This window comes from Phlebotomus papatasi, chromosome 1 (genome assembly GCF_024763615.1).
Source record: "Phlebotomus papatasi isolate M1 chromosome 1, Ppap_2.1, whole genome shotgun sequence".
In the NCBI taxonomy this organism is placed as follows: domain Eukaryota; kingdom Metazoa; phylum Arthropoda; class Insecta; order Diptera; family Psychodidae; genus Phlebotomus; species Phlebotomus papatasi.
The window spans coordinates 57,294,951-57,314,256 of NC_077222.1; the positions used below are offsets into that span (position 1 = coordinate 57,294,951).

The window sequence follows — 19,306 nt, forward strand, 5'->3', positions numbered from 1 at the left end:
CTAGGGGGAAGTGGGGCACCCTTGAATTTGATCAGCTTTGAAATTGGGTTTTTTCTTCTATTTCTAAATGCAATTAAACCTTATCATGACGTAATTTAGCTTTGAAATTGGTTTGTTGAGCTAAATTGTATCATAATAAGGTCCAGTTTCATTTAAAAATTAGGAGAAAAAAAGCCCAATTTCAAAGGTGCCCCATTTCCCTCTAAACGCATGAAGCGCTTCTATCGATGGTTACGTAAAGTTTCCATATACGGAATCTTTTGAATTTCACGATTATTTTACCAATTTCACTGTTGATTCAAATATTTTTGAATGATATTGAAAATGCACCTTAATAATGCTGTAAGGAACTTGACTTTTTAGAGACAGATGAATTAGTCCACCTTGTACTCAGTCTCCAGATAATCTCGCCAGGTCTCTGGTGTAAGTCAATGGATTTCTTGTAAGCTCGAGACGAGAGCTAATCCAGTCTCTCGTGGTGTTGAGGAGGGAGAAAGAGAGAGACTTGGAGTGTGCCAGTCAGTCAGTAAGCCGCACCATCGAAAGAAGTTTAATGATTGCCGCTGTTTCTTGCTCATTCAGCACCATCGTCAGTGTGTAAACGACCTTCCGCGGCGGAGCAAGTGACTTTGCGTGCATAGTGGACAAGAGCAATATAGTGCACTAAATTGCTCTCGTCAGTATCACATATATTAAAATATATATCGTCAATGTACAGAATTTGAAAGAGGCACTTTAGGATATTTCAACACGTTTAGTGAGCAGGAAAATATCTTGGTGGAGTAAAAAAAAGCACGTGTTTGTGATTTTGTGCAAAATTTTATCGTTTAGCAAAAATTTCTGCGAGAAATCGGGTGAAAAAGAAGGTGGTACGAGAGTGGCTCTCGATGGGAACCTGTTGGTGAATTTCTTGTGGTTGTTTTATACTGAAAATTTTCAATGTTTTTCGAAAGTGAAATATACGGTTATTTTTTTTTTGATCTCGTTACAATTTAAATGGCCGTTCAATTAAAAGTACAAATTTAACACAATTGCACATTGATCATTCGTTCGGCATATTTTTCGCTTTGAATTTTTTGTTATTGTTAGGAATTCAAGAAAATCTCATGAGAATTGAGACACTTTAATGACATGCAGCATTGTATGCAAGATTATTCATTTTTGCGATGAGCCAAAACATTTCAAATTTGGCAGAGAAAATATCCTGAGTTGGTGACTCAAATCGGTGGATTTTCTTATTTAAAAAAAAATTTCACACTTTCTTCTGATAAATCCGGGTATTTGGACGTCTTGTGAGTGAACTGAAGCTCTGTGGTATGCAGATACATACACACTATTAATGTGGGTTAATGCTTTACCGTGTGTGTCACAATTTATGAATATATTAAAGCTCGAAAAAAGGCCTCACATTAAAATATAGGAGATATTGAAATAGTAAAAGCGATTGATTTCATTCTTTAAGTAGCAATTGTTACACTATAAAAAAAAAACTATGTTGCTTGAAATACTTCTCAATGCAACAAAGTACCTTCTCTCATGTGAAAACCTCAATGTTTAATTTCATAATGGTAAATTGTAAATGAACAAAAATATTGTTATGAAAATTATTTTGACTTGAGGTCTCAATGGAACATGGTATGTGACCAGAAAGGTCATTGGCAAAATGTTAGTTAAGCTTTTTGAAATAGGCAATTAATGTACGACCATCGTGTTCTGTTACAGTTCCTGTCTGTTGCAAAATTTCTGCCTCTACCTTCCTGTCACAGCAAAATGATTTATTTAGCACAAGAGTCAATTCTTAGATGCTAATTTCAATTGATAAACAGTTAAATAAACAGAGATTTATACTTCTAGTATTTCGAAAGTTATATGATTCAACACACATTTATTAGCGGTCTATCGTAAATTAATCAACTTTCTCAAGTCTGCTTTCAAGATGTCATTCTTTCAGGAGGAAGTGACTGACTGAAAATATGTTGAACCTAAAAAATGCTAACCCTTTTGCTACCGATAAAGATTTCTCGGCCACATGGCGTATTTTTTTTTCATTTTCATATTAATTAAAATACAATTCGATCTGATTACAAAGTGTCATTTACAAAAGTGATTCAATTTTTTAGCAGAGAAGTAGTCAAGTTGCATTATTTAGTGGACAGACTATAAATAATTTACCAAAAAACTTATATCATTATTTTATTGAAATATTTTTTTATTTTTAATACAGTGCAACGCCAATGTAAACGCATTTAGCACATTTTTTTGCAATAGTTGTCTGAAGTTTGTAATAGGGGGAGGCTTTGATCGTTCGCACATACGCTACCTTCAGACACTTCATATTTCTCCCATATTCCTTTATGAATCTCACATATGGCTATATATTGTAATAGCTAACCTTAAATCCCATCTTTCCTGAAAAAATTGAGAGTCTAATCCTTTTTTCCTAGTTTCAGGAAACAAAAAATAAAAACAGGTCCAAAACTGTAATTTTGCTGTGCAATATTTCATACGATTGTGCAGAATTAATATCACTTTTCTGAAAAACTACTATCACAAAGGGTAGAAGGGTTATTAGGAATCATATTTATGTAAAAATCTTTTAGGCTGAACAGGCACTTTTTGTGGGTGGAACAAAATTCACAAACTTGACTCAGATTCATCGATCGCATATAGAAGACTGCTTCTTTCAGATATTTTCCAGGAAACTTCATTTTAGATACGATCCCTCATATTCACATCTATTGTAATCTACCGATTTGATCCACCACTAAAAAGGAAAACTTAAAAATCGTAAAGTTGATAAACAAGAAGTAATTTGACTCAAATAGGCTGCAGTTGAGTAATTATTAAGCAATTTTGCATTTCTTTGATATAAAAATATTTTTCAAGCTTGCACAAACTGAATGTGCAATGAAAGAATCACATCTGCAATAAGCTCATACAGTTTACAACTGGTTTTTTGACAATCTTTGACATAACCTCACTATTGTGTTGTTTTGCATGACAAAGAAAAGAAATTGTCCGTGAGAAGCTGTTTTGTGAAAATTTTAGCTTGTTCACCTGCTGAAGCTCAATATCTGAGCTAAATCCCGATTCCTGCAGCTGCAGGAACAGAGAAATCTTCAATGGTGCGCATTCAAACGTTTTTGTGCATATCCGGCTCCGTGGAGGAATGGTGGAATCTTGTGTGGTCTTCTCGCTTGCAGAGTTTTAGTCAATTTTTAGCTTTAAAAACTTATTGATTCGTGTAAATTTGGTGATATTTGGACTTTTTAAGAAAGTATTCATCAGATTTAACCGTTTCCGGAGTGAAATTCTCGTAGAACCAATCAAAAAAATGGTTTTTAATGTCAATAAAACATCTCTCAGAAAAGTTCCAAAAAAGTGATATTAAAATGTTTTATTCTATATAAAAATGGTTTAATCAAGTAGATTAGAGTTCCCTTTAAACAATGATGTGCAACTTTTAGTGTCCGGTGCAAAATTTACGGTGAAAATGGGGTGTTCAATGATGGCGTGAATCGTGTGCGATAATAGAAACTTGATTCATCTATCGGATAAATCGCCATTAAATTTTCATTTTCCTCTGGAGGAAAATCTAAGGATTTCCTGGAATTTTGTTTGGTGGGATTATAAACCTTATAAGTAAGACATTTTTTTGGCATAGTTGGAGAATCCATACAGATTGCATGGTAGTCAGAAAAAATCACTGAACTTGAACATCATTTTTGTATGCGAAAGTTCAAAGCCTCCCCCTACTATAAGTTACACATAGTTTGTAAGTTTAGGATGCATATTTTGAAAATTTCCATTTTTTAAAATGGATTTTAATTTTATTTGGTTAATTTATTTTTCGTTAATTAGCAAATTTGACATTTTGGAAATTTACATGTTACCAAATATTTCGAGTCATGATTCAGATAATTTTTACTGCGAAATTAAAGATTAGTGGAGAGCCTGTATGTTTGATATGCGGGTATTTTGAGCCGCGATGGATTCTTCTATGATTATTTAACTAAATGTGACACTAACTCTAATCGAATTATTTTAATAAAGTCCACTAGTGAGTATACTAAGAACTATACAAAATTTCCAGATAATTTTCTGAGTTTCGGAAATATTGCCTTTGTCAAAAAAGTCAAAAAATATACCGTCGTTGCGGGTGACTTTGCACTCGGGGGGTGACTTTGCACTCTGCTGTCCGTAAGACTTTCATAAATTCCAGCACTTATTGATGGTCTTCGCCGATCCGGTCTACCATGTCAAAGTATATAGGGATATGTTATGTACCAAGTAAGGTACAATGATCCTCAAAAAGATTCTTGTAGTTTCAGTAATAGTCAATGAAATGCTGATATAGGTATTTTGTCAAAAAACGGCTCCGTGAAAAAGTTATCTGAAGGTGCAATTCCGAAATCGATTTCAGAATAGTAAATTGCCCAAATCCAATCTAAATTTATCTGGCTAGAATAATCCACTTCGTTTTTGTTGATAATTTCTATTAAAATATTTTTTTTCTCTATTATCTTCCTAAAAACGCATGATTTATGTTATAAAATTGCATATAATGGTCTTTCTAAAGCTTTATTATAGAAGTATTTGGTTAAAAATTATCCAATTTTGTGGGAATTTAATATAAACTGACCGAGATCTACAAGATGGTATGGTCGCCATCTTGATCTGACGTTTCTGTCAGCCATTTTTAATAACTGTCAAAACAAAAATCTCATCCTATTGAGCTGAAATTTTAGTATGTTCTAGCTGATGTCAAGGCCTTTTCAGAACATATATAAAATCCGACCTAGGTCAAGTGATTGTCTGGATATAGGGGCTCCAAATTCAAAATTTTGACATTTTCATGAATACAGAACTACAGGGAGCTTCTTTTATCAAAACCATCACAAAAAAGACAGCGCTATTGTTAGGCGATGAGATCTAACAAACAAACAAAAAGAAAAGTAATGCTTTTGTTTATAACAGTGCATTGTTTGAGAATCTTAAAAACTGTTTTCGCAAAGATGAAAAATAAAAAAATTAATTAAATGTGCTTTTCGTTTATTTTTTTTTTCAATTATGTTAGAGTAAATAAATATATAAAATAAAAGTCTCAACCATTTTTAATAGTTACTGAGGCATTTCGTTTAGGTTTCAAATATTGAATATTAAAAAATAAAGACCGCCAAAATATGAGTATTACAAAATTTAAAACTTTGAGCCTGTGTATCTAGGAAAATGCTTGACGTAGACTGGAACATAGATACGTTTTGAAAAGGTCTTGACGTCAGCTACAACATACTAAAATTTCAACCCAATCGGACTAGTTTTAGGGTTTGACAGTTATTCAAAATGGCGGACAGAAACGTCAAATCAAGATGGCGACCACGTCATCTTGTAGATCTCGTGCATCTTACCCTTAGAACTGAAGATCTTCATTGTCGTTTATTATCAGAAATTGTTGATTTTTTAGTATTTATTAAAAAGTGCAAAGTCACCCGCACCTTATCCCCAGTGCAAGCCTTTTTTCTTGATTTTTTTTAAACATAGTAAAATTTTATAAAATTAATGTTAGTGGCACAAAATCCATTCACTAACAACTGAATACAAATAATTTTACCCATTCACCCCCCTCCCTTCACTTTAACTATCCACTTTTAGAGGGTAAAGTTGAAAAACAGCGAAAAAACGTGCAGTCACCCGCAACGACGGTAATAAAAAAAACTGCCTCTCTCTCTCTCTAAAATACCGACTCTCTCCTACAATCTATAAAATCGTCAGATATTCGGCATTTTTGCAAATATTCTATTTATATCCTTTGATTTGTTTTCTTTTTTTTAGAAATTCAGTTAAGGGATTACTTCGTGGGCCAAGAAGGCTAAAAAAAACAATATTTTTTCAAAATTTATTTTTTAGCATAATATGAAAATTATTTAATTCAAGCTCTTAGGTATATAAAAGTACATTTAAAAGATATTTTCTGCAATTTTCATTTAAAAATTTTCAAAATCCAGCTAAAGGAGGCACGATTTTTGAATTTCTTCAAACTTACTTTTCGGTCATCTGATATTAAAAGGGTAAATATTTCCTGTTAGCTGATGAGTTAAACTGGTTAAACTAGTTCTTGAATGAAGAATTTCACGTTTACTTGATCACAATTTATACTACAAGATGAAACGTAGTGTAAAATATGCCCAGAATGTTTTTTTTTTGAATAAAATTTCCCCTAAAATTAAATTTAATTTTTTTCAAAATCCTTCGTTCAAGGACTTGGGAAAAGCGCGCTACCTTCCGACGACTCAAGCTTTGGACAATTCATTTTTTTTTCTCTATGCTCCTTAAGGATTTCACTCATAGCTTTTTTCTGAAAATTTGAGTTATTGGACCAGCTATCAAAATATAATATTATAATGGCCCAAATTCATTTATAAAACATTGAAAAAGATTATTTGTGCGAAGCATAAATCATCTGAAGGTAGCGCGCTTTCCCCTAGTTTAACACATTAGCTAAGAGAAAATATTTGGTTTTTGGATGTCAGACAAACCAACTTTGAGAAATCTTGTCCAATAAGTATAAATCCAATAAGTTTTTTTCAAAAAGATCTCCGAAAATCAGGTCAGAAAATGTGAATTTTTAAAATTTTTAAATTAGAATTGAAGTAAATCAATGATTTGGAACACATTTTGTAATGATGCAAGAGATAGCTGAATAAAAAAAATTATAATAAAAAATATTAGAATCTCAGATAATCACATCTTAAATGTTGTACTTTTGGGTTCCGGTCAAAATTCTGAACGCCAAAATCCCGAAAGCCAAAATCCCGAACGCCAAAATGCCGAAAACCAAAATCCCGAATTCTTAAAGGTGTTACAGCTACTCCCACGATTGTACCCGCACTTGCTGGAGGCAAAAGGAAATCTCCTGTGTCTTAGGAAATTATTCTAAACATTTTCCTCCATATAATTTCATTCCTATCAGGATTTTGAAAATTCGGGATTTTGGCCTTTTCGGGATTTTGGTGTTCGGAATTTTGGCTGCCACCGTTACTTTTATATGCTTAAGAGCTTGAATAATGATTTTACTATGTTGAAAAAATATTAGAGAAAAATATGTTGTTTTTTTTTTAATCCTTGTCGCCGTCGTTGACCTACGGGGTCCCGGTCAAAATCCCGAAAGCCAAAATCCCGAACGCCAAAATCCCGAAAGCCAAAATCCCGAATGGGCCAAAATCCCGAAAACCAAAATCCCGAATTCTTAAAAGTGTCATAGCTACTCCCGCGATTTCACTCGCTCTTGCTGGAGGCAAAGGGAAATCTTCTGTGTCTTGGAAAATTGTTTTAAGCAATTTCCTCCATATAATTTCATCCCTTTCAGGATTTTAAAAATTCGGGATTTTGGCTTTCGGGATTTTGGCCTTTTCGGGATTTTGGCGTTTGGGATTTTGGCTTTCGGGATTTTGGCCTTTTCGGGATTTTGGCGTTTGGGATTTTGGCTTTCGGGATTTTGGCTTTCGGGATTATGGCTGCCACCGGACCTACGTTACCCCTTAAGGAAAACAAATCAGATTTCTCATACCTTAACAAAATTTTGGGAATTAAAATTGACCCATTGTGACAATTGTTAAAAAATTAAGAAACTTTCGGATTGATTTTGAAAATATTTGCTTTTAATTGTAATACTAAAATACAATTGAAAACATTGCAAATTTGATGGTTTTGATAACAATCATTTATCCCCTTGTCCCCGAATGTATCAGAGAAAATATGTGAAAAACAATTAATTTAAAAACATTTTTTTGAGATTGAAAAGCTCCAATCACAATAGTTATATGAAATTCAAATACAGTAGAGTCTCGCTATAGGCCATATTTGGTTTCAAATTTGACACTTGGGTCGCACTATAGTCCATGTAATTTTTTAAAATTATCAACGATTTTTAGTATTGAAATTGCTCGACGGCTTCCACTTTCTTTGCGATTGTGGTACTTGTCCTTGCTCTCTTCATTGTGAATCACAATTATCACAACTACTTAATAAAGTTTGCCAAAAATATTAAAATAATTATGCATGTCGCATACTAAAAAACATAACCTAACTTAAAATCAGTGTTTTGAAATCAACGGTCGATAAATTGTGGACTATAGAGCGATGGCCTATAGCGAGACTCTACTGTATATGCATCTGAATTTTGCAAAATCATGAGATTGCTCTTGATCAAAATACAATTTAGGACCATAAAAATGTTTCTGTTTTGATAATCCTTAATCTACTTCTCCGAATTAAAAAAAATAATGAAGGAGCAATCCCATCCAATTCCAAATTGATAATCAAAAATTTTGGGACTGGGTTTTACAAAATTTCTCAATAATATTTATTTACTCAATAAATTTACAAAATTTATTGAGTCACTCAAAATTTAGCCTCATAGTTTTTCTTAATTCGTTAATGAATCGATAATAAGTATGAGAAAAAATTCTGATAAGTCTTATGTACCAATTGAGGTTAAAGAATGAAAGAAATGATCTGTGCAGTGTTATTGTGCAATTTACAGTTGTTGTCTTCGATTAAGATTAAGAACAACAATATAAGATTTTATGCTTATTCAGAGCAAAACGGTTAATTTTTGTGAGTTTTACAAGTTTTGAAAAAATATATACGAGAGTCACCGTACTGCAAGCTTCACTTATATTTTAATTAGTTAATTTCGCTTAAATTTTCACTTTATATTACAAATAATATATTCACTATGCACGTAATATTTCCCACAAGGTGATATTTAGTATTAATTTATTAAAAAAGTTGGGCACTTTAATGGGAAAGTCGTCGGAAGTTCAAAATTCAAATAAACTCTGTCAAGCTCAAAGTCACTTACGAAAGAAAGCGAAAAGCATTAAAATTAAAATTAATTAGTTGCTCATTGCAAAAGCATCTTTGTCGTTTTAATTTTATTATTAAAAAAAAATAACAGCATATGAACTTAAAATCGTTAACTTACGTTTATTGAACTGAAATAACAGTTCAAATAGCAAATATCTTCAATTATGTTTTAATTAAAGTTCTTGACTGCAATCACGCCACAAGCTGAAAGTTGATGATAGAATTGAGTCTTTTTTTCTCTGCATTTTCTCGCACAATTAACCCAACATAGCCATCGAGAGACACGAGAGGTGTTACTGAAGAAAAAACTTGTGTGTGGGGTCTTGCTCTCGGTGACTCTTCCAAGAGTCCCAGATAGCAGAAAGTTACAATTAAGTGTCGTTGATACCAATTGCAATTTCTAAAATGCAAATTGCTCTGTGTGTTTTATTTGCTTTTCAGATCTCTTTTATTTTCGTTGGCTATTTAATACACATAGTGAATTTAGTGCAGTAAAAGTGTCCAACCCCTTTTCTGACCAAAGAGACGCTGGTGGAAGAAGTGACGAGATGCTCCTTTCCAATTAGTCCACGAGAGGAAAGCATCAGAGTGTTTTAGGTGGAGACATTGCAATGGAGTGAAAACATCCATATTTCTGAGCAATTAGATGGAAAAAGCTGAAAATCAACCTGGTTTTCACCTTGAAAATAAAATTGCACTTTTGTGTAAGACAGTGAGAATACAGTGAGCAAATCGAGTGAAAAATTGTGTAGATTGCAGCTGAAAACTTCAAAAAATTATAATGAAATCTGTACAATTCGCCTGCCTATTGGTGGTCATTTGTGTTGCAAGTGAGTGTCTTTTCCGTCTTTCAATGTTGCGAGAGAGTTGGAAAAAATAATTTAACCGAAAATATTGCTTCTATTTCTTCTATTTTGCAAATATAGCCTCAGGATGTAGAGCTACCAATAAATATCTGTCTCATATATATTTTTTTTCTAAATTAAACTCCTCATCTAATCAACAAATTGTGACATAGACTAATGTAGAGCTAATTTTAATTATCGCAAAACATGCGAAGAACTGTTAGAGAAGTAGAAGAAATTGTCTCTTCCTTGACTCTTTTTTTTTCTACCTTGCTGTAAATTATTAGCTTTTCTCTAGCATTGGGATTAACTGTTACAATTTAGCACAGGGTGGCTCAATAAATTAATTTTTATTTCGGGCGTGACAAAATAAAAAACACAAAATGAAGAATGAAAATTAAAGGTTAAGGTAATAGTCTTAAAGACAAAAATCATAAATTAATTACCACTTTTGAGGGCTCATTTTTCAACCAATTTGGTTAAATTTGGATTTTTTTGGAAAGGTATTGAAATTTCGAACCTGGGTGCATTGGTCATCATCGGTAATGAATCGGTTAAGTACCGATTTTGGAATATTTTTTTCGGATTTGTTTTTACTTGACTTTAAGTTTGTTCCCGAGCTATAACTCAAACCAGCAGGGGGTGACATTAGCTCTGAAAAATGCGACCAGTTTAGCGTAAATTTTTTCCCGTTTTCGTACACATTTCACGAGATATCTCCGAAACTGCGTAGGTTGCCAATTTGGGGTTTTCGGTTGCCCTTTCCATATTAAATTGGCTTTTATTTTGTATTTGTACTCACAATGACAGAAAACACCGAATGAACTCCGAAGTTTTTTCGACACGCTAAAAACACATGGGAAACATAGGAAACGTCATGCCCCTGACTCAAACAGTAAGAGATATCGACTTCCGGTCTTCGATGACCCCCCATAAGTGGACATAAGTATCCCCTCTCCAACCGTGGATTTGTTTTTATTTTGGGATATGTTGAAGAGGAAGTCCAGGCGAACATTTCGTCCAAACATACCTACCTATGACCGGAAAATTCGCCATTCTGAAATTTTCGAAGATTAAAGGTTAATCATTTTGGAGGGCTTATTTTTTAACCAATTTGGTTAAATTTAAATGTTTTGGAGAGATCTGTACTTTTTTATCACTTCAATTTCTTATCAATTCTTTTATAATTGGTCAAGTAATCGTAATTGATTTATTTTTATCGATTAACCCGTCTGATTTGCGCGTAAGTATGTTATTACTTCTTATCCAGTTTTCTGGTTTAAAATTATTTTTCGATTTGTGAATGTATTTAATCGTTAATGAACCGATATGCACTCAGAGAACATGCGAAAATATAATTCACGGATAGCTCTATCTCGTGAGTTCGAGTATTCCGCAAGGCTGGGACGCTTTGCCATCTCTTTTTTAGGTGTTATGAAGGAATCACATTGAGGAAAAATACAACCAATGCAACATAGTTGCTTTAACCCTTTAAGGACGATTGGAACACCGGTGTCCCATAAAGAAAATAATTTTTCCTTACTACCTAAAGTTATTTTTTACTTATGTTTGTACATAATTGCAAAGTAAAAGATTGAAGGAATCTAGGATATTTTTTGGAAGTCTCCAGCTATTTGCTATATAGCAAATTTTTAAGCTAAAAAATTACGAATTTTTAAATTCTCATAATGTAAATTAATTTTAAATATTTTTTATACTTCCATTTTTTTTAAGCAAAACTGTTTTGGGAAAAGAAACTACAATATTCAAACATAATATTTTTTATTAGATTGAAAATTATCATTCATTAATATTGTCAGAAAAATTACTTAAATTTTAAGGCTATTTTTATTTCTATCGTTCATAGAGACAAAAAAATATACCAAGTCAGACTCTATTGGCTTTTCGAAAGCCAGATATAAGACCTTTTACTGGTTTTGTTCATTGGTTTCAATTTTATTGCTGATTTTCGGTCCGCGAAAACTGTCTCGTCGTTAAAGGGTTAAAAACAGTGAAGTCGACAAAAGGAAAATTTTTTTGCCTTTAAATATCTTAAACGTTAATTTTATATATAATTTCTATAATTTTAGTGTTTATACAGACCAAAGAATTGCTCTATTGATTATCCCAATTTTTACCAATTCTTTTTTTTTTTAATTTTAACTTTAACGAATCAATGCATAAACAAATGAATGTATTCCTATCAGTTTTCCACCAAGCTGTCTCTTGGCTTAGGCCGTAAAGCGATCTTCAGACTAGAGGTTTAGCCCAGTTCTTGAATGTTCCAAAATCCTAAATTGCAACCAATTTTATTGTTTTTTTCAGAATCTAATAAATTATTTACACTTATTAATTATCCAAATTCAAAGCAAAATTTTTGAAAATATAACCTTTATTGATAAGAAATTACAGAAGTTAAGCCACACGACTGAGCTTTAAGTCTGAAGCCCGTATAAGTCTGTCTAGGGCATAACACTTTTGTGTATTCGAAGAATCTCCATAAAAAATTATGAAGTCATATAAATACCTTTTTTACTCTAAAATAATCTTTTGGATTATTATTGAAAACCACGATAATTTTAAGAGCCACCCTTTATTGTAACAGACGAATTTAAATCTCTACAATACTCTCTATCTTCTCAACATAACACTTACAATAATTTTCACAAGTGAACAAGACACTGTGTGTCTTAGCCTAACTTGAGTATTAGATATCTCAATAGGTATGGAGGGTATGGATATTAAATTAAAAAAAATTATATATATATATCTGTGCATATAAATTTTTTCTTTGACATAAAAATCTAAACAATAAAAAAAACCAAAAGAGCTTAGGGAAGCCCATGAAGATGCAAATCATTGGTGTGTAGAGCAAAATGAATTGAAATCTTTCATTTATAAAATGTTTTGATGTTCCATCGTTGCATTTTATTTCGTTTCGCATGCTTAACTATTGATATGAAGTTGCAAGATGAGCAAAAATACTATAAGTAATGATCAAGAAAAGAAATCTAGGACATGCTATATTTGAAATTTTTCATACTTTACCTCAGTTCTTGTTCAATTTTTGTTTGGAAGATGAAACAGAAAATGTGTAAAAAAAAAACAAATAGTCTTGTGTTTTTTTAAATGTGAATCAAACATGAAAATGATCATTTTGGAATCAATTTCAAAACATATCTCAATTCTGCGTGTGCGGAATTGCCTTTTTGTTTTATTCTTTCCCAAGACTTGCTAGCAGTCACACATTGACAGAAAATCTTTTTTAAAGAAAAAATCGAAAGTGTTTTAATGTATTTTTTTCATATATATATTTTAATATAAAAGATTTCTTGAACAACCAAGATTTCGAAATGACCAAAAAATTGAAAGTGATCAGTGATCAGCTTTCTGGTGGAAAAATAACACCACATTCTTTTTTCTACCATAATATTCATGGGTCAATTTTGCATAAATTGTAAATATTTCTATGTACAAAAAAATTGACGAGGTCTTTTGTATATATATAACTGTCCCTCAATACCTTTTGGAGGAAAAAAAATGTGCTTCAGATTTTTTATTTAAGCTCTAATTGAAATTTCTCTTGAACTTTTCGTCTATCTAACTTTCAGTTGTAGTATGAATTGATGCTATTTCATTTAACAAAACCTTTTCATCATTCTTTCCTTGATTCCCCATGGCATTTACTGCCCAAAAGAAAGAAAAGGTGACGAAAATGCGAGGTGACCACACAAAAAAGCGTCAAAAAGTATTTAATCGTCATTGAAGAGGAAATTGGATAAGTGCTCGAGATCGCGTAAGCCAACAAAACTCTGACCACAGATTGCGTTAATTTTTGTAATAGTCCAAATATCCCACATAAATCAATTTCTTTGACTCTCTATGATATTCAAAATATATACTCTTGCTAAAGATCCCTCCTTTTCTGTAGCACACATTTTAGTGTGGCAACGGATACTATTAAAATTATACGGGAATTAGCGTTAAAAAATTGACTATTTTTGAAGATGAAAATGTCAACGAGTTGAAACACTTTGTATGATGCAAAAACTATCAGCTTTCTTTCCATTCAGAGAGCCTCTCTTTTTCTGTCACAGACATTTAATTAAAGTCTATTAGTTGCGTTAGTGAAGAAAAAAGTGGAATAGTTTTCAGTTTCGAGACCGCATTTCTAACTTCACTCAAAATATCGTGTCTCTCACGCTAATTTTAAAGAAAAGAAAAAAAGGATTAGCTCTGAATTACATCTGAAACTAATGGCATTCATTCGATAATACCTTACTTTGCCAATTTAATCATCTAATAGTCTTTATGACTGACGATTTCCATTAACACACAATTCAGTTCAAATTTCTCTTAATACAAATTTTTCATATTAGATATTCCCTGCTGATAAAATTTCAAATACAATAATAAATCCTGCAAATTGAAAGCAATATCAGGGTCATTTTGTTGAGTAAAGAAAAATATTAAAAAAAAGAAGAATAATACTATACAATGGACTGATTTTCAGCTCTGGAAAAGATGCTCTGTTGAACTTATTATTCATATCTTTTATGTTACATAAATTCATTGAAATTATCAATGCATAACTACAAATTACATTTTGATAAGGAATTCTTTCTAATGAATTCTCCCGCAATTTTCTTTCACATTAAGTGCTAATGGTGCTATTCAAGAAATTACAATAATGTTACATTCATAAAGAAACTGTAATAAATTGGTGATGTATTAATAACTATGGTAGAAATATATTTACATGCAGAATTATTGCGATATAAGCATTAAAATTTTATGAAAAATTAAGCTCGAGGGTTATGGCACTTCTTACAGAGTTATAATTACTTCCATTAAAATAAATTATTTTACATTAATTGACGCCGAGATAAGAACAGTAATTAGACATTACATTTAAATATTTTCAACGTAGTTTAAAGTCTTTTTATTTATTATATAAATAATATTTAAATTGGCTCTAGGGGGCCTAGCGGTTTTGTAATTTTTACGGTTTTACCGTTTATTCTCAATTGAAATAATTCAAGGCTTAATTATAGTTTTATTAGTTGATAGCCCTAAAATTATATAGAAAATTAAAGAGAAAGAAAATAGCATAAGGGTACCCTTCCCTTATGATTATAAAAATTCTAAAGAATTAGTAAAAAAAAAATATAAGCCACAAAACACTATTTGGTATTTTTGTGCCAATTGGTAAGGGGAAGTGAGGTACTAGGGTCGAAGAAACGTCTGTTCGACAGGGAACCCCTATTAACACTTTTGTCAAAATGTTGAAAATTATTTAATGTATCTAGTAAAATATAAGTAATATAACGTTTTTCTGTAATATACTTTTTACTATAAACAGAGATGTTCAAATTTCATATCCCAAATGGTACAGAGTAGGGTGTCAATAGGTACTCACACGAGTTCTTAAAGTGTCAATAGACGTTCCTTTCAGAATATTGAATAGACCTTATTATGATACAATTTAACTCGGCAAACCAATTGCAAAACTAATTTACATTATGATAAGGCTCAATTCCATTTAATAGGAGAAAAATCTCAATTTCAAAGGGGCCTCACTCACTCCTATATTAGTTAGAAACAAATAGGAAAAGGCGGAATACGAGTAATTGCAAACTACAGTTTGTTCCTCGAATTGTTAATAAGGTATTCCAAGAGTGATTTGTTCTATAAATTAAATACGAAGTAACACAATGTATCCTTGCAATACTTAAATGTTATAAAAAGTAGAGATTCTTTTTTTTTATTTTGAGGCAACAATTACTAAGGATAATCAGTGAACGCTGGCAATCTTCCCTTATTTATTGTGGAAAATGTAATTTTATTTTTTAGTTTAACTGCAACATTCGTATTTTACAAATTTACTTTACAAATTATTTTCGGTTTAGTTTAAAATACTTTTTAGTTAAAAATATTATAATAAATATAATCCTTTAACCCTTTGAAAACTACGTATACTGGTAAATAAATTCATGATCATAAACGGTTCAGTTTAATGATCTCGGTTAACCTTTTAACGACGAGAGACTTTTTACGGACCGAATATTAACTATAAAAATGTAACCGAAAAACAAAAGCAATGAAATGTGTTACATATGACTTTGGAAAATCCAACAGAATCTGATTCGGTGCATTTTTTACCTCTACGAGCGATAGGGACAAAAATAACCCAAGAATTTAAATCAATTTTCTGACAATAAACAATGAATAATAATTTTTAGTCTAATGAAAAATATTATGTATGAGTATTGTAGTTTCTTTTTCCAAAACGGTGTTGCTTAAAAAAAATTGGAAGTATCAAAAATAACTAAAAACATTTTTCAATATCAGAATTTAAAAATTCGTCATTTTTAAGCTTAAATGTTTACTATATAGCAAATAGCTCGAAACTTGCAAAAACTATCCTAGATTCCTTAAACCTTCTTCTTTGCAATTACGTACAAACAAGAAAAAAATAACTTGGGATAGTCAGGAAAAATTATTTTCTTCATGGGACACCGGTGTTCCAATCGTACTTAAAGGGTTAATGATTTCGATTGTTTAATAAATTTCCTTTATATAGATCAGGAAAGTTTCATGAAATTAAAAATCGCATACCATTTCTTTCTCAAACGTTTTGCGTATGTCTTCCCTAATCTTTAGCCATAACCTTCTGGAGATAGATTTACAGAAAACTTTTGAGAAAGAAAGGTTTGTGAATTTTGATTTTTCAAAGGTTTTCTTATCTAAAAGCCATGACGAACAGAGCATTACAATTAAAGCAAATTACGAAAATTTACAGGTTTTCTTTACTTTTACATATGAAAAAATAATCTAAAATTTACATATTTATTATTTCTCAATATATAAAAAGCATATAAAATACTTGTAAAACTTTAGAAAATTGAAGATTGTCTTTTTAAGCTATGAGAAAATTCTTTAAGAGTAAAGAGTGGAGTCATCACTTATGGATTTAAGTTCTTATCTAAAACAAATTTTATTATTATTAGTTTATGATGTAAGTAACAATTTTGTCAATTTTCGAATTATGTTTTAGGTAAGAACTTAAGATTTTTGAAACCTGTCCATAAGTGTATAGCGTTCATAAGTGATTACTCCATCCTACTGTAAGTTGATTGTCCAAAGATATGATAACTTTCAAAGCTGATCAAAAAGTGGCTACATATTTCTTTAAAAAATATAATCTTTACGGTATAATATTTAAAGCTTTATATAAGTAGGAAAATATTGAGCAAAATGCAGCAAATCAAAAATTTAAAAATCCAATATCTTTAAATACAAAGAAATAGATTGAGGCTTTAAATTTTATTATAGTTTGTTTTCACTAAACTCTTCAAACATCTATATTTAACTTATTCAAGGAAGGAATATCGAAAACAAAACTTTTGAATTTTGAGCCTTATTAAAAAAAAAGAATCCTTATAAGCGATATTAATTCTTTCCAAAATATTTTTCAAAATTTATGAATAAATTGAGTGTTCTCAGGATGGATTTACTGAACACGAATTTATTGTTCTCTATGATATTTTGTTAAGATTTTTCCCTCCAGGGGGCCAATTCTGACCGTATCTAGTCAGACTACATATATGTAGTCTGACTACATAGTTGTACATGTACACTGCTGGTGAATGTGTGTGAGTGTAGTCGAGACACATTTTTCAGTATTGCCGTATCCCTATCTAGTCTCTGGGATTCGTTAAGTTGGTTAACGAATTGAAAACGCGACAACTCTAGACTAGATAGGAGACTACATAAGATAAGATTTTGCCAGGGGTCAGTTCTCCATTTCGGATATTCCGATGCATCCAGGCCACCAATTGGGCCCCTTATGCTTCCCCACTCCTATTCTATCTTATCCCCCGATACGGGTAGCCGCTCTATATCACAGCTCTGTGAGCAGTCAGTGCCGTTACTATGTCACAGCATCCCTTCTCGGTGTGTGTTTGGGATCAGTGACAGCGAATATTTGTATCGACTGAAGTACCACTTTCAAGCCGAAACTCGTTCTCGTACCAGCCTCTATTGTTTAGGCGGTTCACTTTTTTGTCAATATGCACCATTGACATTACTATTCATTCATTCACTGGACGAATTCAAAGCCGATATGGCATGAGAAATCTTTTTCTGCTGCTGCTCAGCTTTGAACCCCAGACCTCGCAGTCATAGAGCTACTACTCTATCCACTGACCCACTCGAGGCCCTTAGGAGACTACATAGCCAAAAGCTATCTAGGCACCTCTTGGACATGCCTAGATGGCAAAAATTTCTCTGAAATTGACCAAAAATGTCTTTAATATAGTTGAAGACATTCAGTAAATGTAAAAAATGCTAAATAATTAAAGTTATATGAAATATATGCACAAATTCCACATATTTAAAATTGCATTTTTTGTATGCAAAAGTCCACTCAAAATTAGAATATTTCTTTACATCTAACGTTTGAAAGCTTAGAATCGATGTTATTTGAATTTAAAATTTCTTTTCTAAGGTTAATTTTTTATGGATGTATGGTTGCCTATTTAAAAATGTGCAACCCTTAAATTTTATTGCTCGAATTCAAAGAGGGAGCAAGAATATTCTCATTTCTTTGAACGAGAAGATTAAATTAAATTAAAAAAAAGAGATATAAAATATTTTGATGTATTAACTTGTTCATTTTCCTCTTTAGAAGATATAAACATTTAAAGACTTGAGGTCTCGTGTTCACTAATCAAGATAATTAGTGAAAATAAAGAATTATAAAGATGTATAAATATAAAAAATAGTTTTTATTCCACGAGGTTTGTTAAAAAAGGACTTAAAAATTCTGCAAGCTACGTACATTTTGTCTGAAGTACTCTTACATTCTTAACACAAAAATTAGTAGAACTCTTTAATATCTCTTTAGAATATTATAACAATATTCTTGTTGTTTTTCAGAAGCATTATATCATATTAAACAATAAACAATAAATAATGATAGAGTATTTACCAAAAAAAAAAGCTTTTCTTATGAACGATGCCCAATTCTAATACTCCCTCCGTCCCGAAAAAACTCATACTTTTGCTAATACATTTTATATGAAAGAATGTACGACATTTTTGGGACAGAGGGAGTATTAATTTTCTCATGCAAATATAATTTATAAATAAAGTATAGATAAAATTCAATAACTAACTTACAATTAATTGATAATTGTGATTTTCCGATAAATAATACAAATGAAATTAGAAAAATTATTTCTAACTTAAGAGTTTTTTAATCCCAATAATATGGTTTTAGTAAAAGCTATAAAAAGATTGCATAAATAACTATATTAAGCCTTAATGTTGCTTTCAAATTTCAAATTGAAGTTTCTAAAGGAAAAATCCTTTAGAAATAACAATTTGTCTTTTAAAGTTGTTAAAAAAGAAAGATATAAGAAATTATAATAGAATTTTAATAATTTTTCTCCTTGTCTTTCTCAATACCCGCAAGCTTCTAAGCTTTAATACCTAAATTTGCCTATGTACAGTGCAAGCATATTAAATTAACAGTAATTAAATAGTTCTATCGGTTCTATCCCATAAAAATTAATTCACATCTCATTACG

General features: G+C 31.3%; 1 protein-coding gene across 14 annotated transcripts in view; it reads left to right on the forward strand.

Moving 5' to 3' along the window:
- Positions 1-417: 417 nt before the first annotated feature.
- Positions 418-19,306, forward strand: part of LOC129808301 (uncharacterized) — a 48,675-nt gene continuing 29,786 nt past the window's right edge. For 2 of the 14 annotated variants that reach the window (XM_055858140.1, XM_055858194.1), the window contains exons 1-2: positions 497-866; positions 9,310-9,698. In XM_055858140.1, coding sequence (XP_055714115.1) covers positions 9,650-9,698 — 49 coding nt within the window. In that variant the 5' untranslated portion in view covers positions 497-866; positions 9,310-9,649. Of the gene's footprint in view, positions 916-9,309; positions 9,699-19,306 lie in introns of all 14 variants that reach the window. The other 12 variants (XM_055858182.1, XM_055858196.1, XM_055858191.1 and 9 more) reach the window with 11 other exon arrangements.